This window comes from Molothrus ater, chromosome 1 (genome assembly GCF_012460135.2).
Source record: "Molothrus ater isolate BHLD 08-10-18 breed brown headed cowbird chromosome 1, BPBGC_Mater_1.1, whole genome shotgun sequence".
NCBI lineage: Eukaryota > Metazoa > Chordata > Aves > Passeriformes > Icteridae > Molothrus > Molothrus ater.
In genome coordinates, this window is record NC_050478.2 from 128,899,033 (window position 1) to 128,924,494 (window position 25,462).

The 25,462-nt window shown below is 36.8% G+C and overlaps 1 protein-coding gene across 1 annotated transcript in view; it reads left to right on the forward strand.

Annotated features, from left to right (window-relative positions):
• The window catches only part of UBR5 (ubiquitin protein ligase E3 component n-recognin 5), an 84,960-nt gene that overhangs the window by 50,614 nt on the left and 8,884 nt on the right, over positions 1-25,462 (forward strand). Inside the window, exons 17-48 of the mRNA XM_036398885.2 lie at positions 415-558; positions 656-767; positions 973-1,127; positions 1,967-2,164; positions 3,296-3,506; positions 7,234-7,360; positions 8,280-8,431; positions 8,831-8,926; positions 9,342-9,465; positions 9,785-9,882; positions 10,687-10,835; positions 11,282-11,373; positions 12,289-12,435; positions 12,535-12,653; positions 12,749-12,875; positions 12,975-13,104; positions 13,336-13,496; positions 14,004-14,243; positions 14,386-14,509; positions 15,107-15,218; positions 16,269-16,400; positions 17,042-17,299; positions 17,643-17,911; positions 19,814-20,025; positions 20,379-20,609; positions 22,129-22,202; positions 22,765-22,937; positions 23,037-23,150; positions 23,688-23,908; positions 24,556-24,676; positions 24,783-24,881; positions 25,150-25,393. Of these exons, the coding sequence (XP_036254778.1) occupies positions 415-558; positions 656-767; positions 973-1,127; positions 1,967-2,164; positions 3,296-3,506; positions 7,234-7,360; positions 8,280-8,431; positions 8,831-8,926; positions 9,342-9,465; positions 9,785-9,882; positions 10,687-10,835; positions 11,282-11,373; positions 12,289-12,435; positions 12,535-12,653; positions 12,749-12,875; positions 12,975-13,104; positions 13,336-13,496; positions 14,004-14,243; positions 14,386-14,509; positions 15,107-15,218; positions 16,269-16,400; positions 17,042-17,299; positions 17,643-17,911; positions 19,814-20,025; positions 20,379-20,609; positions 22,129-22,202; positions 22,765-22,937; positions 23,037-23,150; positions 23,688-23,908; positions 24,556-24,676; positions 24,783-24,881; positions 25,150-25,393 (4,966 nt within the window). The remainder of the gene's footprint in view (positions 1-414; positions 559-655; positions 768-972; positions 1,128-1,966; positions 2,165-3,295; positions 3,507-7,233; positions 7,361-8,279; positions 8,432-8,830; positions 8,927-9,341; positions 9,466-9,784; positions 9,883-10,686; positions 10,836-11,281; positions 11,374-12,288; positions 12,436-12,534; positions 12,654-12,748; positions 12,876-12,974; positions 13,105-13,335; positions 13,497-14,003; positions 14,244-14,385; positions 14,510-15,106; positions 15,219-16,268; positions 16,401-17,041; positions 17,300-17,642; positions 17,912-19,813; positions 20,026-20,378; positions 20,610-22,128; positions 22,203-22,764; positions 22,938-23,036; positions 23,151-23,687; positions 23,909-24,555; positions 24,677-24,782; positions 24,882-25,149; positions 25,394-25,462) is intronic.

The window sequence follows — 25,462 nt, forward strand, 5'->3', positions numbered from 1 at the left end:
TGCCACAAGAATAATGTTTATTTCCTGAAGTGATTGCACAAATCAATAAGAGAAAGGTCTATCCAGGCCATTAAACATGAAGTTGTCCTCCAGGAGGTGGAAGTTGGAAAGAGACCAGGGGAGTACCTGTAGGAGCTTCTCTAGTCAGTTGATGTTGGCTTCTCTTGGACGTAGGATGCTGAAATGGAGGGACCTTGGATATGAGTCAGGATGCTTATGAAGTCATTAGGAAATCCAAGTTTTTCAAATTTTGGTAATTTTAGCAAAATGACAAGTCCAATGACCAAGAGCTATACAATTTTATCACTGGATATTGCAAATTGTTTCCTCTCCCTGAAAAACGTGTGGTTTATTTTGAAGCAAATCAGATTCTGTTCAGCCTTTTGGTAAAACTCTATTGTGTTCTGCCTGTAGGTGCTAAAAGTGGATGGTGCATATGTTGCTGTGAAATTTCCAGGCACCTCCAATAATGCAAACTGTCAGAGCAGTTCTAACTCCGATCCTGATCCCTCTTCTCTCCTCCAAGACTGTAGGCTGCTCAGGATAGATGAACTGCAGGTATGTGTTTGTGAAACATGGAGGAAACAATCAGTATTTACAAGTGTCAGCACTGTGTGTGCTTAATTGCAGCTTAAAATTTTACATCTGTTTTCAGGTTGTGAAAACTGGTGGAACTCCAAAAGTTCCTGACTGTTTTCAAAGAACACCCAAAAAGCTGTGTATTCCTGAAAAAACAGAGATCCTAGCAGTAAATGTAGATTCAAAAGGTAAGTAGGACTTATCCCGTTAGTCCAGATCTCTTGGTTCCTTTATTACCTGTCTCTCATCCAAGTGAAAAACACCTACTTTCAAAGTGACATAAACAGGTGCTTCCATTGATATTAGTACTTTCTTGAAAGAGCTTTAGTTGGGAGTTCTTTTACTATATGCCATCCTTAAAACATTAACTTTTTTCTTCATGTGTTTTTGAAGGAGTGCACGCTGTTCTGAAAACTGGGAACTGGGTTCGATACTGCATATTTGACCTTGCCACAGGAAAGGCTGAGCAGGAAAATAATTTCCCTACTAGCAGCATTGCATTCCTGGGTCAGAATGAGAGAAGTGTTGCTATTTTTACAGCTGGACAGGTTTGTGGTTTTGTGTCTCAATCATTTAACCTCACTGCATATCTGTCATATTTGAATGAGATGGTACAGCTTTCTGTAAGACTTCTCCAAAATATGGCAAAGAAATAGTTTTTTAAACAGGTTCTGAGAAAGTTTCTGCTACCTTTAATATTTTGATGGCATAAGGGCAATAGCAAACAACTTACCTAAGCACATCTTATTAAACTCTACCTTGAATGTAAAAAAGGGGAGAAAAAAGGTGACAGAATGGTTCTTGGATTAGTATCAACTTGTTATCTGGCTGCATTTTGGAATGTGATCTTAGCTATATTTTGATCTTAGCTGGGTCAGATATAAATCCACTCTTGAGAATAAATGGAAATATTAACAAAGAAAAAAATTAATCTGTAATTGATTGAAAGTACAGATTCACTAAAAATGATTGAGGTTTTGTGCAACTCTTCCACAATGTGGTATACTTTGTTTAGGATAATTGAAAGAAACAGTTTTTGCAAAATAATTCAATTTGAATGTTTCATTTCGATATATTCAACTTGGAGCATTTAAGTAAGCTAAAAGTATAGTTACTATTTGTTTCACTGGTAATGTTAATCAATAAATGATTATCAGAAGGAAGATAGTTCTAGTAATATTTCTTATGTTAAACACATTTCAGGCATTTGCAAAAGAGAATTTCCTATTTTATGTTGCACTACTTCTAATGATAGGAGTTAATGACATAAATGAGAATCTTTGGTAAACTGTTGTAATTGTTCTCAGTCAAGAACTGGATCTTTTGGGAAGGATAATATTTATAAATTGTGGAGACTTAATAATGAAACCTTTTTCCCCAAATGTAGGAATCGCCTATTATTCTTAGAGATGGAAATGGTACAATCTATCCAATGGCAAAAGATTGTATGGGTGGGATACGAGACCCTGACTGGCTTGATCTTCCACCTATTAGTAGTCTTGGAATGGGTGTTCATTCCTTAACAAATCTTCCTGCTAACTCGACCATCAAAAAGAAAGCTGCTATTATCATTATGGCTGTTGAGGTAAAATATTTTCTCTGCTATGGAATTATGTGCTTTTTTTCCTCTTGTTATTATAAAGTTATGCTTAAAAGCAGATTCGTGTTTAGATACTGATTTATGTTTTCACTATTTGAAAGAAGCGAATTTCAACTGAAGATTCTCTTAGAAACACAAAAACACCAACAAATTTGCCAAGTAAAGTGAAAGACCCTTTTGTGGAGGGATGCATGACTTCTCTATCAGGCTTTTAATTAGTAGGATTTTTTTAGGCATTGATTTTGAAATTGTTACCTTTTTATATCTGCTAACACCATGCAGTTTAATTTGTGTCATGGGTGCACGGTTTTTCTCAGAGATCCAACAACTTGTTTTGGTTGGATCCCTGAGAATGCAATACTTCTTTATTTTTTTTCTATTATTTTAAAATTATCTATTTGGAGCATATACTAGGAAGCTAGGAGAGGAAAGTGAAGGTTTTTTCACTTGAAACACCTGTGGAGTTCTATCCTCATCAGTGATGTTGTATGAGTAGTTCTGCTGTGAATTTATATGTCATACTTGTAAAATCTTGTCAGTAGTTTGTTAGCTCTGCTGTGTGTTCTGCTGCCACCCGGAGGTACTGTGTACCTGTTAGACTGAGATGGATTTCACAGTGCAGTAGTATTCCATCATTATGGAAAAACTGGTTATATATGGGGTGAACTTCCCAGACCTTCAACAGCTTTTAATCATTCACTTCTCAGCACATAAATCATATGTTTAAAAAGAACTAGGTTAGAACTCATTTGTGTACATCCTTAAGCTTTTTCAGTTGTATCACTTTTCCCACGTTACATGGAGCTATGAAATGGAAGTAATCTATCTTAAGAATCCAAGTGTGAAGCCAAAGGAATGCTTTTGTGAGCCTGATGGCATCTGCTGCTCCATTCCTTTTGCTTGTCTGTGCCTGAATGCACACAACTCTGTTTTTAACAGTGCTATAATTGAGATGATGAATATTCTGAACAGCTCCTGCACTAACTTCCAGCCAGTGCTGAAGATGAAGACCTTCCTATTAATTTCAAAATTAGAAGAAAACTAGAAGTATTTATGGAGCTTATATCTACCTTTTGTGCTTCACATTTCTGAAATATTTTATTCTTTTGAATATAGAAACAAACATTGATGCAGCACATTCTTCGATGTGACTACGAGGCTTGCAGACAATACCTGATGAATCTTGAGCAAGCAGTTGTCTTGGATCAGAATCCACAGATGCTGCAGACGTTCCTTGGCCACAGATGTGATGGAAACCGTAATATCCTGCATGCTTGTGTGTCTGTATGCTTTCCAACCAGCAACAAGGAAACAAAAGAGGAAGAGGGTGAGCTCAACAATATAATGAAAATAATTTGAAAATAATATTTTCATGCATTTTCAAGAAAATATGAAATAAAGGCTGCATTCTTCATATATGGGTATATTAAAATTTAGCACCTAAAATGTGCCCTGGCCTTTCAAAGGTGCTAAGACAACATTTTTATTACTCTCATAAAGTTTTATGAGAATTTTTAAAGAATTCAGTAGTTAAGAGCACTAAGCTGTTTAAATTGGCTGTAAAAACTTTTGACATTCACATGTTAATTTTGAGATGAAAAACGTATTTTTCTACCTTTGTATCACTAGTATCCCCTTTATATCACTGGTAAAATTTATGAGAAATGGTATTTAATAATTTTGAAGTGCTGTAGAATAAGTTAATAGCTTCAATTAGAAATAGAACTTGTCATTGATATGTATTAAGAAATGTGGAAGAACAACCTGTTAATGCCAGTTACTGACACAATTTTAAAATGCCCGTTAAATACTGTTATGTAAAAAGCATGTTAACAGAACAAGGTTGCTAAGTCAAGCACTCAAAAATTAGGGAATGGCAGAATTAAGTTTACCCATGTGCTGTACACGGGTGTGCATTGTGGAATGGTCTTTAATTACACCATCATACTATTTTTTCCACAGGACTACCTCATTCAGTGCACAAGATGGACGGTGCTCACCGAATGGGTAGCTATTCAATATTTCTTTTTATCCTCATCATTCAGTGTGTGGCCCCATTCCTTACTCTTGCACACCATACAAACCCTGCACTGAATAATGAATGAACTTCCTTGTGGGATTCTTGTATGGTGCTGTCATTGAATTTTAGTCATTTATAGACCTTAATTGTTCCTTATATCCCTATTTATAAAATGGGGGTAATGTGCAGCTTTTTCATCTCTTGCTTGGAGTTTTATTATAGCTTGAAGTTTTTCTGTATTCAAAGCTATTAACTAATTTTGAGCATTCTGTTTGAGAAGCCTAGGGCCTGATTTTGAGTAGGTGTTACTTCAAAACACTGAATTCTATGACTGGATTAATCATAGTTTTAGTTGTGCTGTGAATGTTAATTATTTCTGTGAGTCAAGCACATTTTAGGTGTCCAGAAATGAGTAAAATGTATCACGATCATCTGTAAAAACTTGTTTCACAAAGTTCTGTGTGCTGATAGATGTGTCAAATAGGTTCTGGTTTTCCAGAGCAATGTCCAGTGTCATTAAACACAACACAGTGTTTCCTCCTCTCCTTCCCAAGCTGTTGCTGCCTTACTACACCCCTCCCTAAGGCTGCAGCAAACTAGGCATAAACAGCCTGCTCTCTGTACAACCCTTCATCTCCAGTGTGTCGTCCATCCTGTGCACTGACTGAGGCAGGGGTATTGTTGCTGGGGTGACAAAACAATCAGAGACAAAAAACCCAAACCAAAATAAACAAACAAAACCAAACTGTGTAACTGAAGATTGTGTTACTATAAACACACAAGGAAGTTGAAATAAGGATGCATGGGCAAACTTAATCCGACTTCTCCTAATTTGAGTGCTTGTCTTTGCAACCTTGACATTTTTTTCAGTAACTTCATTTGGGTGTAATCTAACTTTCTGAAAAATGAAAAACATGAACCTGCTAGACTTGTGACACTCCTCTGCCTCTCTCTTTCTCCCTCATAAAACTTGTCCTTGAAGGAGATTCATGTCTTTAGATTCAGGTCACATTTAGCTTCCACTGTAACTGTTAGTGATGGATATTAGGACAAGCTTATTTTCTGTTTATCATCTGGAGGGCAGTGATGACTTATGTTACTGTCTGTGAGTTACATGGTTGTCTCTTAAAATGTAAAAGAAGTTTGATTTAGAAGTAAAGGCTTCAATTCCAGACACACAGCTATGATGTTTCTTAAAAATTTCTTAACAATTTAGTGCCACTTCCCAGCTAGTACCTGCTTGAGATTCTTCACTCTTGTTTATACAGATTTCTTCTTAAGTGCCAGAAAGGAAATATTGAGGGCTGGGATAAGCATTTTTTTTCCTTCTCTTCTTTCTCACATCCTGTGCCTAGTTTAGCTGTAGCTCCTGCAGTGTTGGATAAATGATAAATGAATTGCAGGAAAAGTGGCCCCAGAGCTGAAAAGCTGGGGGAAGCTGCTCTGCTGCTGTGAATTGATACATCCTCAGTCTTGCCAGTAGAAGGGATCTTGGGAAAAGCATCTATAAAAGAAATGTCCAAAACATGTGAAATCATTAAAAAGTTGTGATACTGAATTTCAGCTAATGTCACTGAACACATAAAAACTGAGGGGTTTTGCCTGGAGAACTGGGACAGATTTCATTAGACAATAGAGCAGCAAATCTCCCATTAGAGCCAAAGCATCTACAACTGATGGTTCTTCAAAAACAGATGCTAACTTTGTAAGTGGAACAGTGAAAATTCAGTTACAGATCACTTTCTCCAGAACAGATGAAACCTCTGCTGCAGAGAGTGGTTGTATTGCTTGAGGGATCACTCTCCAGAGCTGTGACCCCCTTGTGTGAGAGGTCCAGAAGTGATGAGTTGTGAGTTATGAGAGCTAGTGGTCTGAGAAAGGAGTACAGTAAAAATACCATGGCAATTCATTTACAACTATGAATCAACCTGTAGCTAGGGGGACAAGAATAGTATTCTCTCACTGCTAACTGTTTAATAGTTGTCTGCTTTGGGTAGTTGGTGATCTTTGTCTAAGAAACCTGCACATGCTTGTGAACAAGCAAAACCAAGGATCTCTTTTACTTAGGGTAGTGGTGAGTGGAAATACTTAAAGAATAACCTTACTGTAACAGCTGACACACACTGTCAGATTACCTTATTCTTTTCATTCTTTGAATAAAAGGTATTAATAGTACTTTCCTGTTAAAAAAAAAAATAAAAGGGAACTGTCCAGGCCTTAATACTGTCACTCATGAAAATGAGTGTGCAGGGAATGGTGACTCTCAGTTTGAAAAGCCTTTGACTAGAAAGTGAGCTCTAGCCCTTGCAACTTTGAGACATGTCCTGAAAGAACAACTAGAGTCACCTTAAGAAAATACTTTTCTTTGTTCAGAAATACACCTTTTCTGTCTACTTTTTTTAAAAATAATATTCTGTATCTTGCTTTAATATTCTGTATCCCACTTGACAAAATTCAGTCCTCATTAGGAATAGAACTGGTAGGTGTTATGATGCTTAGGGTTGTAGATGTTAGAAGAAATGCTAGTTCTTTCTCATGTAAACTGATTGTACTGCCTTCTTATACTCCAAACATAGCTCTCCTAAGCAGGTACATACCTGGAGTGTGTATATTACAAGCCCACACATTTGCATTGTTCACGGATGCTCACTGTGAAGTGTGGTTTGTTTTCTTGTTCTCCCAGTCTGGTGTTTTGGTGGTTCTGTTTCTTTATTTGTTTTTGTGTACTTTTTATAGTTGTTGTTTTTGTTTGTATTTTGTTTTCTTTGTTTTTTATAATTTTTATCAAGGCTTTTTTGAATCCTTGACTCAGCAAGTGTCTAGAATCAGTTATATGATAGGACCTTGTATGTTGATGATACTGAAAGCTTGTTCAGGATCATTGTTAAGCTCATCCAAACTAAAAATTTGTATATGAGCCATGTGTGTCTCTCTAAATGGGAGAAAAAAAAAATCGCGATATTCCATATTTTATACTCCTTTATTATAATTTTCCCAAGTAAAATTTTAGCACTGAATTTTCTTAATTTTTCAGAAGCAGAGCGCTCTGAGAGGAACACCTTTGCTGAAAGGCTCTCAGCTGTGGAAGCTATTGCAAATGCAATCTCTGTTGTGTCAAGTAATGGTCCAGGAAATAGGGCAGGATCATCAAGCAGCAGGAGGTAAACTGAGTAATGCTTTTTTCTTGTTTTCTGAATGCTAATTTCTGTATTAATTACCAATCTGTTATTAATTCTTTTCTTCAGCCTAGCTTAAGAATTGGCCTCTGTTGCTAGCTTAAAATTGGATTTCAGTTCTTTAAGCACCAAACTAGAGGTCTAGTGTTTTTTTGAACCTTTTTTTGTGTAAGAACTAATGGTGGGATATTTCTAAACCAATCCTCTTTTCTGGGTTCATGCTTTGTCTATCAGTTGTGAAGTGGAAATATTCCTTCTTGTGGGGAAAAGGAATTTGAGGATAAGCGCTGGTGTTCTTTACCAAGAAGTATTAAGTATGACAGAATTACTGTGATGGTGGCCAGGCTTGTTTTAAGAGAATTTCTGTGGGAGATGGTCACTTAAGCAGAGGAATAATAGTGAGACCAACAGAACACCACTGGGGAAGAATTTAAGTTGATTCATTTTATTCTAAGCAGTCATTAAAAAGAAATTCCATCAAGACCCATTTTTTGTCATTTCATTAACCTCTTTTTGTAGTTAGATTTTAAAAAGCAGTAGCAACAAAGGCAAATCCTTGCAAAAGCTTAACACTCCTGGCAATGAGCTTGGGCTAAAAAGAATGTCAGATAGCAGTAAGAATGCCCATCAGCTGCTCTCTGCAAGAGGCAGTGCTGTGGTGCCTAGGGATGTGTTCTGGGCTCAGATCTGACTTGAAGCATTGCTGAGTGACTCCTCTTCCAGGACTAAAACATTCTGGTGCAACAAAATGTAAGCAGAAATACCTCCTGGCTCATTCTTACTTATGCTGAAATAAAATGGTGATAAGAGGAATTTGCTTTCTTTTTTCAATGTGAAGTTTTTCTTTAATGTGTTCTAATTATAAATGAAAATGATAGTATTTCTGCCTTGGTTTTGTATTTAGTTTGAGATTGAGGGAAATGATGAGAAGATCGTTGAGAGCTGCTGGATTGGGCAGACATGAAGCTGGTGCTTCATCAAGTGATCACCAAGACCCAGTTTCTCCACCAATAGCTCCTCCCAGCTGGGTTCCAGATCCTCCTGCAATGGATCCAGGTAAGTCTGCTCATATATCACATTAGACTGTAGAAGGAGAGATTTGATGAAGAACCCATGACTTTTAGGGTGAATAGTAACTTATTTTAGTCTCACCCTGTAATCTGTCCAATGCCATTAAGGTAGCAAGTGTTCATTGAGATAACTTGAAGAGTTTACTGAAGACTTAACAGCTGTTCTTTAATCCAGTATATGTCTTTTTAATGCTGGTGTCAAACTGCTGGGAAGTCTGCTTTGTAATGCTGAGTTACATTACAGACCTAGGAATGTGGCCGTTTGTGGGAAAGATTGCCAGTTAAATACAGAAAACCTGCAGTGTGTTAGACATTGCAGCAAGAGCATATTGTTAGGGATGTTTTTATGTATTGATATACATCCTGCTGTTCTGTTTACTGAAAGATGGTGACATTGATTTTATCCTGGCCCCCGCTGTGGGATCTCTTACCACAGCAGCGACTGGCACCGGCCAAGGACCCAGCACCTCCACAATACCAGGTGAGGACATCCTGCTTATTTGATTATGCTTTAGAATGGAAATTAGCTCTAAAGCTGTCTTTGCTTGCACAGACTTTCTGCATATGAAAATGACTCTTATCAGATGAAGATTGGATTGAAGCAGAATCACTCAAGTGTGCAGAAAGTAAATGAAGCACCATACTGTGTTTTATGTAAAAATATACATGGAGAGTGACAACTATGTAAAACTACGGAAATCAGCATGAAATTGGGATTACCGTCTCTATTTCAAATATAATTTGGAACTGAAATTTACAGTGCTTCATTGAAGTATTGCTGAAACCACTGAATAGTCAAGTTACCAGTTACTCACCACAGTGAACGACTTGCTTTTAGCACGTAGTCATTTTTTGAGGAAAAACAGTTTCTCTGCAATTTTTTTTTCTTGCTGCAGGTCCTTCTACAGAACCATCTGTAGTGGAATCGAAGGATCGGAAGGCAAATGCTCATTTCATACTGAAATTGCTGTGTGATAGTGTTGTTCTACAGCCTTATCTTCGAGAATTGCTGTCAGCTAAGTAAGGATTTTCATGAGAGTTGTTTTGGAATGTTACACTACCTTAAATCAACTACATAGAAGCCTTTTTAAAAAGGTTACATAAAGGCCTGTTAGTTAAAATTGAGAATGTTAGAATACAGCTGTGTTGTGTCCTGCCATCCTTTAAAAGTATGTCTGTTTCAGAGGAGTAAAATAAACAAGACTGCTTATTCACTCTGTGTTTTTTCTATTTGCACAAGCTCAGCAGTGCTAAGTTTTCATGTATTTGCATCCTGCTTCTCCTGTTACAATGAAAAAATTCGGTGTTCTAACTTGTCTGTTGGGGTTTTTTTGCCTAGGGATGCGAGAGGCATGACACCATTTATGTCAGCAGTTAGTGGCCGGGCATATCCTGCTGCAATTACAATTCTAGAAACTGCACAGAAAATTGCTAAAGGTACAACAGTTTTTGTGACTGCTAGTGTGTGGCTTCCTTCTAAACTTTGGTGTGTGTGCAGAGTCGTAACTAGCACTGTAGATTGCTGCATGTTTTGGAAATTCTGCTATTATGGAGTATCTTACTCTTTTGCAGTTTGTGTATTGCAGTAGATTTCTATGAATATTATTGCTTTTGTGTTCTTTGTAGTCTTTTTGGCATTTCACTGTTGTATAAACCAGTGGATTAAGGTACTGTTTTTGGTAGCACAGTTGTATTACATGGAACTTCTTTGGTGAAATTGAAAAAAACCTGATATGATACAGTGATATGCCAAGCTAGATCCTATTCCTGAAAAGGCTTATATACAAACAAATATTTTGGGACTCTGTTGTAATATTGGTATTTAATTTTTTGGGAGAAATACATGAAATTGAATTTAGGGAAAAACTTTAACACATTAGAGCTTGTCGCACCACAGTTCTGTAGGACTTTATGTGGGACAAAAATACTTCTTTTAAGAATATCGTCCACAATCCTTCAAAATGGTGGTTAATTTAATTAATTAAAGTATTAGTGAATTTAAAACTGGGGAAGACATAATGGTTGTGTTTTTCAGTCAGGAATTTGCAGTGGCTTCTATAAGAAATAATGTGACAAGCAGAAAGTTTTCTCAAAAAGCTCTAACAGGTTTTATTCAAACTTCTAATGCTATATGAGATTTTGTAATGGCAAGCATCTGCCAAGAATAGATTCTTTTGCTGGGTATTTTTGGGTTTTTTTTTTTGGGGGGTTGTTTTTAACACTGTTATTCTATTATTTTAGCTGAAGCAACTTCCAGTGAAAAAGAAGATGATGTGTTTATGGGAATGGTTTGTCCTTCTGGTACAAATCCAGATGACTCTCCTTTGTATGTTTTGTGTTGTAATGATACATGCAGTTTTACCTGGACTGGTGCAGAACATATTAACCAAGTAAGTTGTTGTGTTTTTTTTTTTCTTTTTTTTTTTTAAGCAAATAGGAATGTGTTTCAGCCATGTATTGTGTTAGTCTACTAATCTGATTTTTAAATTATTAATTACATTGTTTAAGTTACTGTGACTTTTAAGTCTGGTGTAAGTACTGCCTCCCCAAACTGCTATGTAGTCTGAAAGCTGATTGTGTTCCTCACAACATGGTTGTTACTGGGTGTGGCTTTTCCCCTCTGGCTAACTTTGGCAGGAATTTTGATGGACATGGCTCTTGGAAATCACTGAATATTCTAACCTAACAACTAAGTTTCACTTTGTAGAACTGACCTACTTCTGAGTTTAGGCATCAATTTAAACAAGTGCAGTTTCATTGTAACCTGAACTAGTGTGATATTGCAAGCACTGTAAGGAAAAAAATGATACATAATATTCCTCCCCCCATTTTTTAGGATATATTTGAATGCCGAACATGTGGCCTGTTGGAATCACTTTGTTGTTGCACAGAATGTGCGAGGGTCTGTCACAAAGGACATGACTGCAAGTAAGTATTGTGTTCCATTTCTTAAAATTTAATCAGTATTTTGTGGTTTCCTTTGTTTACTGATGCTTAATAAATTTTTTCATTGTTTGAAGTGTTCCAAACTTAGACAACAGAAGATAAATGAAATAGTTTTGTGTCTACTCTATAAGATTTATTTAATAGGTCAGAATTGAAAGAGTAACCTGAAGTGGTTTTGTACTTTCCACTTTGTAGTATTTAGAGTAAAAGAGTAATTCTCACAGTGCATAATATTGTGAGAACATTCTATCTAAATAATGCTGTGTTTTCATTTTGGGCTCCCCTCAGTGTTTTATGTATCCTGGTGACAGATCATTCTTAGGAATTTTTGGAAAGAAATGTAGGATATTAATCTTCTAAAAATCAACTGTAACAGAAGGAAAAGTGAGCAAACAATCAAGAAATCTGAGATCAACCTGGCCCAGAGCTTCGAACCTGCATGTGTTCTGTGCTGTTACAGGGTGTAAAAGTTATAGCATTAATATCCCAGCTATAATGAGCTAACAAATACAATTATAAGGATATTCTCAGCACCATAACAGTTACTGACATTTTACTGCATGTCATGAGTATTTTCAGCTTAACTTTCTTGGATGGAGGCTGTTTTAGGGAAGAATAAATGACATTGGATGAGTTTTACTAAGACAGTATGAAAAGCTCTGTAGTTAAACTGCCCTCTTAAGATAAGTGTAGGAAACATGGATGATAAACATCAAGTGCTGCCATATAAAATCTGTATTTCTCTTTTTTAAGCTAGGTTTTGGCATTTTGCTACTATCAGAAACAAAAAACTGCAGAAAGAAATCTAAGCATGTACACTAACACCCTCAGCTTGTGTAGAAAAGATTTGGTATGTTACTGAACAGTGTTGCAGTTCACCTTTTCTATTTCTTGTAGGCTCAAACGAACATCTCCAACAGCCTACTGTGATTGCTGGGAAAAGTGCAAGTGTAAAACACTAATTGCTGGGCAAAAGTCTGCTCGCCTTGATCTCCTTTACCGCCTGCTTACCACCACAAATCTTGTTACCATGCCAAATAGCAGGCAAGTTCATGTTAGCATTGACTAGGGCAGAATTAAAAAAATTATTTTCTAAATATATGTGGTATATTGTATTTCCACTAACAATTTTTTTCATTACAGGGGAGAACATCTGCTGTTGTTTTTAGTACAGACAGTTGCCAGGCAAACTGTAGAACACTGCCAGTACAGACCGCCTAGAATCAGGGAAGATCGCAATCGTAAAACTGCAAATCCTGAAGGTAAGAGCTGTTTCAGTGAAATAAATGGCAGATCCCATATTTCAGTACCTCTTCCTTATGCTTCCTTGGTTTTTTTGTTTGTTTTATCTTTCTAGATTCTGATATGCCTGATCATGATTTAGAGCCTCCTCGTTTTGCCCAGCTAGCACTGGAACGTGTTTTACAAGACTGGAATGCACTGAAGTCCATGATCATGTTTGGCTCCCAGGAAAATAAAGACCCGTGTGTATCTACACGTAGTTGTTGATGTAAAGTTTGATCTAATATTTGACACCTGCTGGCTTACATAAATTTATTTCTTTTCTTCTTGTTTTTTCCAAGTCTTAGTGCAAGCAGTAGGATAGGTCATCTTCTGCCTGAAGAGCAAGTTTACCTTAATCAGCAAAGTGGAACTATTCGCTTGGACTGTTTTACACACTGCCTTATTGTCAAATGTACAGCAGACATTTTGGTAAGCACTCTTAGCCATGTTTTACATAGGCTTTCTGAATTATAGGATATTGTAAGGTATCTCAGGTCATGTGCTTGGAAACTAATTTGAAGGTAACTTCAAGTTAATCATGATTTTGTGAATTTATACTGTTATGACTGTGATCTCCTTTGAGTTTAATCTCAAAGGAGATCACAGTTCATGCTTCAAAATTGCATGCAACTAATGAGTTGTAATGACCTCTTTCTTCAGCTGTTAGACACTTTGCTGGGTACTCTGGTGAAGGAATTACAGAACAAGTATACACCAGGCCGCAGAGAAGAAGCCATTGCTGTTACAATGAGATTCCTGCGTTCTGTGGCAAGAGTCTTTGTCATTCTTAGTGTGGAGATGGCTTCCTCCAAAAAGAAAAAGTAAGTGGCAAAGATGTATGTTAGTTGTGGTGTTTTTTTTCCTTTATTTACTTTTTTCCCTATATAATGAGTTGATAAAAATCAACAATAGGCAGAAACATCTGAATTATTTTGTATTCTGTAGACAGACTTGGAAAGATGTGCAATAGCTGCTGGTATGTCATGTAATTTCTTAATACAATGCTTGTTAAACTTACATGTTCATACCAAACTTTTTGTTTGTAGTGTATGGGTTTTTGGAAATAGGTTTTTTTAAACATATTAAAATTACAGCGTATGGTTGGTTGTCAGTAGTAGATTTAGATATCAAGCCTTAGTCTTGAATTATTGAATGATAAATGTTTTTCACTGACTTGAATTAGGTGCATATTGTTTCTATACACACAAATGCATGTATCTCTTAAAAATTATTTTTTGAGAAAAAAATGAGGACAATTAATATTGCCATGAAGTTTTTGGGAAAAAAATATGTATTTGACATTTATCTTTCTGTATTTTATCCCCCAGCAATTTTATTCCACAGCCAATTGGAAAGTGTAAACGTGTATTTCAGGCATTATTGCCTTATGCTGTTGAAGAGTTGTGCAATGTAGCAGAATCTCTAATTATACCAGTCAGGATGGGAATTGCACGTCCTACAGCACCCTTTACCCTTGCTAGCACTAGTATAGATGCCATGCAGGGAAGTGAAGAACTGTTTTCTGTGGAACCTCTGCCACCCAGACCATCATCTGACCAGTCTAGCAGGTAAAGCTTACTATCTGTTCTTTTCAAAGACTTCTTAAAGGTGGTTTTATTTTGGAGTTTTTGTTAGCTTTGCATTAAGTGATAACCAGAGGTCCAAATCGACTTTTTCTTAGGATTTATTTTTATATATTTTTCTTTTAAGTTCTAGTCAATCTCAGTCATCCTACATAATAAGGAATCCTCAGCAAAGACGAATCAGCCAGTCACAACCAGTTCGTGGCAGGGATGAAGAACAGGATGATATTGTTTCAGCTGATGTAGAAGAGGTCAGTTTTATTTTTGTACTTTTTTCTTCTCAATATAGCAGACCTAATACATTAGCCCTTGCTTTGACATCTGAATCTGAAATCTATGCATCTGATTTGAAAAAGATATTAAGTAGTACTTCATGAAATCTTACAGTGCTGTAAGCATTTTTAATAGAACTTTGTAATTGTTGTTTTCTATTTTATTTCTCCCTGTTAAAGAAGTTTTTAAGTCTTTCAGCACATGGCAGCTATTATGTAGGTTCTATTAGAGAGCTAGAAGGTTTTTCATCAGATAAAAGCAGATAATACCTCTTCAGTGTTTAGAAGATAATTGTTGATTTTGTAGTCTGTTTTATCCTTTATGGCATTAAAATCTAACATCCAAAGCTGTTTTATTTGTGTATGTAATTTTTTTCCCCCCACAATACTATAAACTGTACAGCCACGTACAACTACTGTGGCTGTAAGTTCATTTTTTGTTCACATCAGTTCAATTTTGAGGTCATCTTTGTAAGATGGGTTTTTTTAAAATCAAACTTTGCACTCTCTTTTGGGAAACTTATAGGTTCTCTGATACTGAAGATAGTCTGGCCTAATATTACCATCTCTTTCCAGGTTGAGGTGGTTGAGGGGGTGGCAGGTGAAGAAGACCATCATGATGAACAGGAAGAACACGGTGAAGAAAATGCTGAAGCAGAAGGACAGCATGATGAGCATGATGAGGATGGTATGTTTAATGTACATCCTGCACATTTACTGCTTGAGTGAGAAAACTATGCATCAAAAAGAAAAGCATCTTTGAGTCACCAGTGGTAATGATTTGGGAGATTTGCACAAGTAGAGAGAATCCAAGGGTTCCAGACTGCTTATCTTACAGAAGGAGATGTGTAAAATTTGAGATAACATGTAGTAGATAATACACGAACTTTTTCTGGCTGAGGAGAAAATATTAAGTTCCCAAAGGCATCAGATGTTATTATATTCTTGGTTAACAATGTGTTTTACCTTTTGTATTTGCTACTGTAAGATGTTCTTGATGATGGGCCACTGTCAAACCATGACAATGGTAGATGTGTTCTCAAAAGCAGTTTGAATCCTGGCAAGCTAATTCTCAAACTAATCACAAAGTACTAAATTATGATTCAATATTTTGTAGACATAATTCATCAATCCTGTATGAAAATGTTTGAAATTATTAAGACTTGTCTTGTATTACTTAGCTTGGGGTTAGATGACCCAAAGCTATGATTTAAAAAAGTTATCTTCTCTTTCTGACTGTGCTTTGTGTTTCCAGTCAATCCTTTTACAGTATAGTAAATCTGTTTACTGATTTGCTGAATATTCAAACATTTCATTCTTAAAGCTTAAAACTGAAATAGAACCTGTATATTTAATAAGGTTTTTTTAAGTTTTCAAGTATTCCTTAAATACTAGTTGAAACAGCATTTGGTAAATTGTCCTAGTACATGTGTATGAAGAGTTGTGGAGTCTTGTGGCTGGAGTGACTTATTTTGAATCCTAAAAGCCTTTATTTTCACTGTGTGTTGAATGTACATGTACAGAGCAGAGTGAGAGTGGGTGGCTAATTGCTGGAAAATAAGAAAACATGCTCTAGGTATTGCTGGGTGTCTGCACTGCTTTTATGACCCCACTGCATATCCATTAACTTCTGCTGTAGTAAGAGTGTCTGGGGTTTGTCTCTATCTTATATGAGTCACCACAGTAATTATAATTTTATCTTCTGAACATGAGATGTTTTGTCCTGTTGTTTTTATAGGCAGTGATATGGAGTTGGATTTGCTGGCTGCTGCTGAAACAGAAAGTGACAGTGAGAGTAACCACAGTAACCAGGACAATGCCAGTGGGCGCAGAAGTGTTGTCACTGCAGCTACTGCTGGGTCAGAAGCAGGTACACCACATCTTTTTGGGTCTATTCTAGCTGGTTAAATTTAGATATTAGGAGTAAGTACTCTCCTCCTTCCCTAGATTTCCTGTTTTTCCTTTGCTCTAATAGTAAGGTACTGTGCAGACTTTTTGGACAAGGAAATGCATGAAGTTGTGACCTACATTTTTTGCTCTTACAGAGCAGCTGCATGTGTTAGAAATTACCATGTGCTCTTGTGTAGTGAAATTAAATGGTCTCACTTATTTTCAAGTGTAGTAGTTAGAAACAATGGTTTATGGTTTAAATCAATACACAAAACCCGAGCACTCATTGTACAGGTTTTTGGAAGCAACTGCCTTACTGTCCAATTTGGAAACATAATTTTTAGAATTCTTTTCCTAGGGGTAGAATCTGTAAAGTATTTTTAAATCCAGATACTTTTTAATTTATACTTTGAAGTGTAAGTAATCATACTGCTTTTTCATTACACCTGTGGATAATTAGCAGTATCTTATAATGATAATTTATTGAACCTTTTCAATAGTGGTATTTGAACCTTTTTAGTATCATGTAGTTACTCATGGAAGAAGTCTACTATGCTGACATGATACATGTATATGTGCACAAGTGTGGAGCTGTCAGTTATTGCTTATTTTTCTCAACAGGAGCTAGCAGTGTTCCAGCATTTTTTTCTGAAGATGACTCTCAATCAAATGATTCCAGTGACTCTGATAGCAGCAGCAGTCAGAGTGATGACATAGAGCAGGAGACCTTCATGCTTGATGAGCCTCTGGAGCGAACCACAAACAGCTCGCATGCCAACGGTGCTGCGCAGGCTCCCCGTTCCATGCAGTGGGCTGTACGCAACACCCAAAACCAGAGGACTGCCAGCACAGCTCCCTCCAGTACGTCAACCCCAGCAGGCAAGTCTCAGTGAATTGCATGCATGAATGCCAGCTCTGGCTTTGTTCCTTCCTCTGCTTTTGTTTATTCTCTTAAGGATGAAATCTTATCTCCTTGTCCTACTGCTGACCTACCTTGACTGTTAGAGTTCCAGTTTTGAATTTAAAAAAAGGGAAAGATTCGTCGCAATTAAGATCTGAATATGCTTACTGTAGTTAGTAATTGTTTGCTAGTTACAGTCGTGATGTCAGTAATATTTACAAGTTTATTTCTGTAAATCTTGATCATGAAATCAATCAACACACAAATGACACAGCAAAGATTAAATGAGTTCATTAATTTAATCTTTTCTTTTATATTTAGCAAGTTCAGCAGGCTTGATTTATATTGATCCCTCAAACCTTCGTCGGAGCGGTACCATCAGTACAAGTGCAGCAGCAGCTGCTGCAGCACTTGAAGCCAGCAATGCAAGCAGCTATTTAACATCTGCAAGCAGCTTAGCAAGAGCATACAGTATTGTGATACGGCAGATATCTGACCTGATGGGTCTGATTCCCAAATACAATCACTTAGTATACTCCCAGATTCCAGCTGCAGTGAAGCTGACTTACCAAGATGCAGTTAACTTGCAGGTAAGAACATGGAAATCTTCACAGAAAAAATGTAATTTCAATACAGCTGGGGTTTTTAAGGTAAAATGATGAATTGTTGAGATTGAAAGTGCATATTGACTAATCTCAATTTCTTTGAGGGTCAACAGTCTGCTCAGGACTGTCTGTTTATGTTTTGAATATCTCCAAGGATGGAGATTCCACAGCTGCTCTATTAAATGTTTGACAGCTCTCACAGTGAAAGAGAATTTTTCTTGAGTTTAAAGGGATGTACCAAGTATTTCAGTTGTTGCCCACTTATCCATTCACTGGGTATCACTAAGAAGAGTCTGGCTTTGCATACTTCATAGCTTTTTGTCAGGTGTTTGTACACACTGGTAAGATCCTCCTGAGTTTGTTTCTTCAGTCTAAAGTATTCCCAGCATTCTCAGCCTCTTCTTATGTTAAGAGAGAGTGTGGACTAAAGTAACTGTGGTCACTTTTTAAATTAAATTGATAGTATTTCATATACGTATATTCTTTCAAAAAAAGGAACTTATGTTGACTTTGTTTAAACAATGTCTGACTGGTACGTAATTAATAGTTAAGTGAGAATTGACTAGGGATTTCTGCTAGACATCTGTTGCCATATTCTAGTTGACGTAAACTGTTGAGTCTATATAAGAAGAAAGTTAGTAAGGGCCAAATAATTGAATGAAATAAAAGATTTGTACAGGTAAATGTACTGTTCACTGTCCCTTCCTTCAGGGACATGGTCATTATTTCCATGTTATGCACATATTTTTTATACTGTGCTCTTGACTGTCTGTTTTTGAAAATTTATGTAAAATGCATCTGTAGAGAAAATACATGTCAGACAGCAGTCTTCCCCTTCATGTATAGACTTTAGTTTCAGAGACTGACAAGATTGGAGGGACTCCAGAGTGTTTAGAAAGTATGTATCAACTTGTACCTGGGCATAGTGATAGGGTAAAATTGTATGTACTGAATTTAGTACAGAAGTCAGCTGTGAATAACACAGGTGCAGGAAAGGACTTCTGATTTGGGAGAGGAAGGTTAGAAAGATATTCTGGGATCAAGTGCTGGGGTAAACAAACAGGGAAAGAAATAAGAGAGTGTAGTTTTATTATGGAGGAGGCTAAAATAATTTTTTGTTCAGGAGATTTTTAATGAGAAAAGTGAACAGGAGATCTGTCCAGCTGAGGCAGCAAGAGGTTTGTCTTAGCACAGGAAACCTGAACAGTGGAGGTTTCGTTTGGACACAGAAATGGGGTTGAGACAGCATTTTGTTATTGTAGTGCATTAGAAGTGTGAGGGATATTTTTGAAGACCAGAATGCAGAGGAATGAAGAAAGCAGACTAATGTTGGATCAAAAAAAATCCAACAGGTCAATGGAGTTAGCAGATGATAAGAAAAGCAGGCTGCAGGGCTAGTAGTGGGAACAGGTGAAGCAAAGATGAGACCAGGAGGTGAGACTTGTGTGCAGACATAGTTGTCTGTGCAGGTCTTAACTTTGTTGTCTTCAGTGAGTAATTTGCAAGGGGTGAAGAATGGTGAAAGATCTGGCTGATGAATTCCACGGCCGGATGGAGGGCTGTTAAAGCTAAAAGAAAGTCAGGAATTAAGCTCAAATCATCAAGTTGTGCACACCTGGGAGATGCTGAGTGGTCATAATGGGAGGAGTAGAAGAGATGCCCAAAAGAGAGAGAGATGGTGAGAATGCTTTATAGATATCAAAGTGGTAAGCAATGAGAGCTGCAGTCCACCACTGTAAATCAGCAGTCTCAATAGAGCTTTCAGAAACTGATCATCAGTAATTCTTGAGCGTGGTTTTACAGCCTCTCTGTAGGGAATCGGGAAGATTTCATTCTTGTCATCTAGTTCTATTGTTTGCAAAGCCAGTTAAATCTCATTTTCTGTAGAATTATGTGGAAGAAAAGCTTATTCCTACTTGGAATTGGATGGTCAGTATCATGGACTCTACTGAAGCTCAGCTGCGTTACGGTTCGGCATTATCATCTGCTGGTGATCCTGGGCATCCAAATCATCCTCTCCATGCTTCTCAGAACTCAGCTAGAAGGGAAAGGATGACGGCCCGTGAGGAAGCCAGCTTGAGAACACTTGAGGGAAGAAGGTATGAAAATAATTTGATTACTGCATGCAGTATGAATTATCAGTTTTATAGTCAAATCTTATTCACAGACATCTTAGGAATCTAATTCTGCAGCTCTGGAATGCAGTTGTTTTGATTTAAGTTGGCTTCCTGTGTTTTTGCTACTATTTGGTTTATTCTGACATACTAGATTAATCTTGAGCATTAACTGAGCATCTGAGCTGCTTGAGCTATGCTTTTAGCTTGTTATCACTATTTTTGTGTGGAGTTCATTGAGATTTTACATCCACATTTCAAATACAGGGCTTATAGATAAAGTATGTGTTCTCCTGTGATGCCTGATGTCTCTGTATTCAATCCTTTTCCTTCACTAGACGTGCTACTTTGCTCAGTGCCCGTCAGGGAATGATGTCAGCACGCGGTGATTTCCTGAACTACGCGCTGTCCTTGATGCGTTCTCACAACGATGAGCACTCAGATGTTCTTCCTGTTCTAGATGTCTGCTCACTAAAGCATGTAGCATATGTGTTTCAAGCCCTTATTTATTGGATTAAAGCAATGAATCAGCAGACAACCTTGGATACTCCTCAGCTGGAAAGGAAAAGGTACTGAAGTTGACTCCTAGAAACAAAACCTACGTAAAAAAAAAAAGCCCTTTTGTTTCAGTCATTGGTATTGTTCCTCAGCAGCTTACATAAACAGATGCATTAATCTGTATGTCTGTGTGTGGGTGTGTGTAGTAACATGCATATCATAAATGTGTGTAGTAACATACATATTATAGAAAGAGTTTTTGTAATGGTATATAATGTACCTGTGTTTGATAAGCCTGTTGCAGTACCCTCTTCACTTCATTTTATACTGTAAAATGTTTTTTTACTGTTGAAACTTGAGTTGAATTTTTCACTCTCAGTGCCTCTAAAAGACATACTCAGGACAGTTTCTCAGTTAATGATATGAGACATACATTTGACATGATAGCAACTTAGATAGCTGTCAAACATGTTAAAGATGACATTGGAGAAAATGTCATTGTCTGATATAATGGGCTTTGTGGTTTTGACATTCGTCTGATATTTAAAAGCACAGTAGGGAAATCAATAGCTGAAAATGTCCTTGAGTTGGAAAACTGCTATTTCAACTATCGCATTTTACAAGGTGCATTTATTACGATGTTTTAAGATTTCTTTTTATTTTTTTTTCATTTCAAATGCAGTTAAAATACTGTGTTCTGTTTATCTTGGTAATGTAAGGTTTGTTATGACCTCAAAGGGGGTGTTATCAACAGTAGTTTCCTCACAAATAAGAATGATATAGTACAGTAATCAACTTTTTGTACTGATTTGAGTAGTTATAGCCACAGCTTTAACCCTTTTCCAGGCAATTACATACTTCCAGAAGCTGCTTTTCAAGAAAAAAAAAAAAATTCACGTACTGAAATCTGTCAAATAACTGTTCATAAAAGAATTGGGAAATTTGCATGAAATGCTTTTAAAACTGTGAAGGCCTAGACCTTTTCAATTAAAAATGAGTGGTTCAAACAGTTGCTTCCATTAGATGACATATTAGTAGTCTGAGTTAAATGTATTTTATCAGTTTATCAATTTCATCTAATTTCAGAACATGTTTCACAATGCATAAGCTGCCAGAAATTAATACTAATCAAAGTTCTTGACAGAACAGTAGTATAATATAGTGAAATCAAGTTTTTTAATCTGCAGCTTGCAGACTTACCTTCTGGAACTACATCAGTGAGATTATTTTTAAATTTTGAAATAGTAGTCACTTGCATTTTTCTTCCAGTAGTGCAGGATTCCTAGGATTTTATATTGATACAGTGTTTAAAACCAAGTATCACTGCCCAAAGCTGATTTTGATCTTAACTTTTAAGATCAAAGTTTGTAGGTGGCTCTAAGGGTAACTGTGTGAGTGATGTAGTGAGTATGTAATGAGAAGTTCTCTACAGTGCTTCAGTTTTAGTTTTGTTTTTTTTATGTATAACTCTTAAGTACACTTCCTGATTATGCTACAGATATAGATGTTTTGCCTAATAATTTCTTCAAGATGATTGACTCTTTATTTTCTTCTGTTTTGTTGTTGTTGTTTTGGATGTTTTTTATTAAGAACTCGTGAGCTTTTGGAACTGGGTCTTGACAATGAAGATTCAGAACATGAAAATGATGACGATACCAATCAAAGTTAGTATACAAAAATTGACATAGCATACCAAAATGCCAGACTTTCTTAGTGCTTTTTCCCTTTAGCTAGCTGAGATTTTGAATAAATTTTGCTGCTTGTATATGTAAAGTTGGGTTTAGCAAGATTTTCTTAGCACTGTTACTTTACCAAGTTTCTTCTACCATTGCCTATTTCATTGCCTCACATTTCAGGGCCATTTTTTCATCTTCTTTCTCACTAAACTGCAGCATTCCTTACCTACCATTCTACATTAAAATTTGAATCATAGTTAAACTGATCTTTTTTATCTGATGAAACTGTGCTGAAAATGGTAGAATATATACTCACACATACAGTGTAGGAGTGCCCATTCAGTAAAGCTAGGTATAGTAAAAAGAATATAAACTATAACTAAGCAAATTAATAAAGATACAGCATTTGCAGAAGCATCCTGTAGAAGTGCTAAATTTGCAGAGATTCTCTTCTAGTCAGGTAGCTAAGAGGGAAGGATATTAATTTTTGGCATTTTATATCCTTTGCTTTTTTAACTGTGAAAACTGATTTGAAATCTCTGATCTCTAGGTGCTACACTCAACGACAAAGATGATGACACCCTCCCAGCAGAGACTGGCCAAAACCATCCATTTTTCAGACGGTCAGACTCTATGACATTCCTCGGCTGCATTCCACCCAATCCTTTTGAGGTTCCTCTGGCAGAGGCCATCCCCTTGGCAGACCAGCCACATCTATTACAGGTGACATCAGAGATGGTGTTTTGGAAGAAAACTGCAGTTTGCTTTTTCATTCCTCACCGAAGTGCATTATTGACCCAGAGCTCTTGTGTTGCTTTTCAGCCAAATGCTCGCAAAGAGGATCTGTTCGGCCGGCCCAGTCAGGGTCTGTACTCGTCTTCTGCCAACAGTGGCAAGTGCTTAGTGGAAGTTACAGTGGATAGAAACTGCCTTGAGGTAAATGTAAAGCTTTATTGTTTTAAACAATATGGTAATTTAAACTAGAACCTTCATTCCTTAAAAAGACACTTTAATGTTTTCAGAGAGGATTTTATGTAGCTTTCAGAATGATAATTTAAAAGCTCAGTGCCTGTGAAAACTTGAAGTCTTTATGAAAAGTATGCTTAGTATAGAAACTTGATGATTATTGACTTATAGCAGCTTTCAGGTAGTATTTTGAAATGCAGCAGTACAATTCTGAGTTAATTTTAGAATGCTAATTATATAATTATTTTTAAATCTTCCTTTAGTCCGTCCAGTAGATTTGACTTGCCTTCAGACTGATCATTAATTGGCAAACATATGAAATGCAAACACACAGTGGGGAAAATAGGGTTTTTTTTGTATTTATTGAAATGATAGAGGTCACTGTGTTTTAACAGGTCAATTACAATGTTCACTTTTACGTGATTTAAAATACACACCTATGAATATATGTGCTTAAAAGCTTCTACTCTGCTTTGAAAGTGCAGCTAAATTTTACTTCTCTTTTAGGTTCTTCCAACTAAAATGTCTTATGCAGCCAACTTAAAAAATGTTATGAGCATGCAAAATAGGCAGAAGAAGGAAGGGGAAGAACAAAATGTGCCTACAGAAGAATCTGAGAGTTCAAAACCAGGGCCTTCAGCTCATGATCTTGCAGCACAACTGAAAAGCAGCTTGTTGGCAGAGATAGGATTGACAGAAAGTGAAGGGCCACCCCTCACATCTTTCAGGTAGCTGAGTTAAAAATTATGTTTTGCAATATTACTGCTCTTCTAAATGGCTGTTTGGGAGTCTGGAAAGTATTTTTGAAATTAAAATGGGTAGCTTAATTTAGTTTGCATTTGTAGTTTCTGATTAGTATCTTCTAAAGTGAATAGTTCAGAAGTCTTCAAAGAGGTCTGTGCAAACTGTAGGCAAATTCCTTTACTCCCTGACTTCCTGCTGCAGATGTGCTGTGACGTCCTGGGTAGCCAGGCTGAGCAGTTGGAATCCACAGCTTGCTATCTCTGTCTGGTGGTGCTGCCCACACTTAATGCAGTTATGAATTGAACTGCAACTGCTCTCCCTTCAAATTACAGCTGTTTTAAAAGAAATTGAGGTCTTGGTTGATGGGAGATCAGTAACAGTGCATTCCACATAGCACCAAAAGTTACATGCTTTTGGAGTAATTACCCTTTGGAAGCAAGACTTGTGTTTCTGCTGAAACTAAGCAGCTTCATGTGCTTAGTTGTGCACAGACTTAGTGTACTGTGTCATTATTTATCAGGAATAAAAAACTTAGTTGAATGCAGAGGGTAAGAAAAAGCTGAAGTACACAAAATGTGTCTGAAATTTAACTTGATTCCACGTGTCTGGTATTTTTTCTTCTTTCTGTCAGGCCTCAGTGTAGCTTCATGGGCATGGTTATTTCTCATGACATGTTGCTGGGACGTTGGCGCCTTTCTTTGGAGTTATTTGGTAGAGTGTTCATGGAAGATGTTGGAGCAGAGCCTGGATCGGTATGTATTTCTCAGTGTAAGGACACTTCCTCTTACAACTAAATTGTGACTCTCCCTAAGTATTCTAATTTTGAGGTTTGTCTGGTTTTTTTTTTTTAATTTTTAGATCTTGACTGAATTAGGTGGCTTTGAAGTAAAGGAATCGAAATTCCGCAGGGAGATGGAAAAACTTAGAAACCAGCAATCGAGGGATTTAACATTGGAGGTAAAAAATGTTAGTTTATCTTCTAATAAATTTTCATTAAAAGTTGAAGTATTACAGTAACTTGATAGGAAAATTTGTATTTCAGAGTCTGCAAGCAGGTGTCTTAAATCATACTTTGTGAGTTATGTTGCAGTTACTCTGTAGTTTTTCCCAGTCTGAATGTTATTTTTTGAATCTGTGGAGCAGTGTCCAGAAATCTGTTATGAAGCTGAAAGTCTCCTAGAATGATAGTTAGTAAAGAAAGATTTTTTTTGTATTTTTTTACTAGGTTGATCGAGACAGAGATCTTCTGATTCAGCAGACCATGAGGCAGCTGAACAATCATTTTGGTCGCAGGTGTGCTACCACTCCGATGGCTGTACACAGAGTGAAAGTTACTTTTAAGGATGAGCCTGGAGAAGGCAGCGGTGTAGCACGAAGCTTTTATACTGCTATTGCACAGGCTTTTCTGTCAAATGAGAAACTGCCAAATCTAGATTGCATTCAGAATGCCAACAAGGGTACCCATACAAGTAAGTGATGCACAGCAGTTAATCTACAGAAAATACTAATAAAAACCTTGGGTGCTTTATTTACATAGA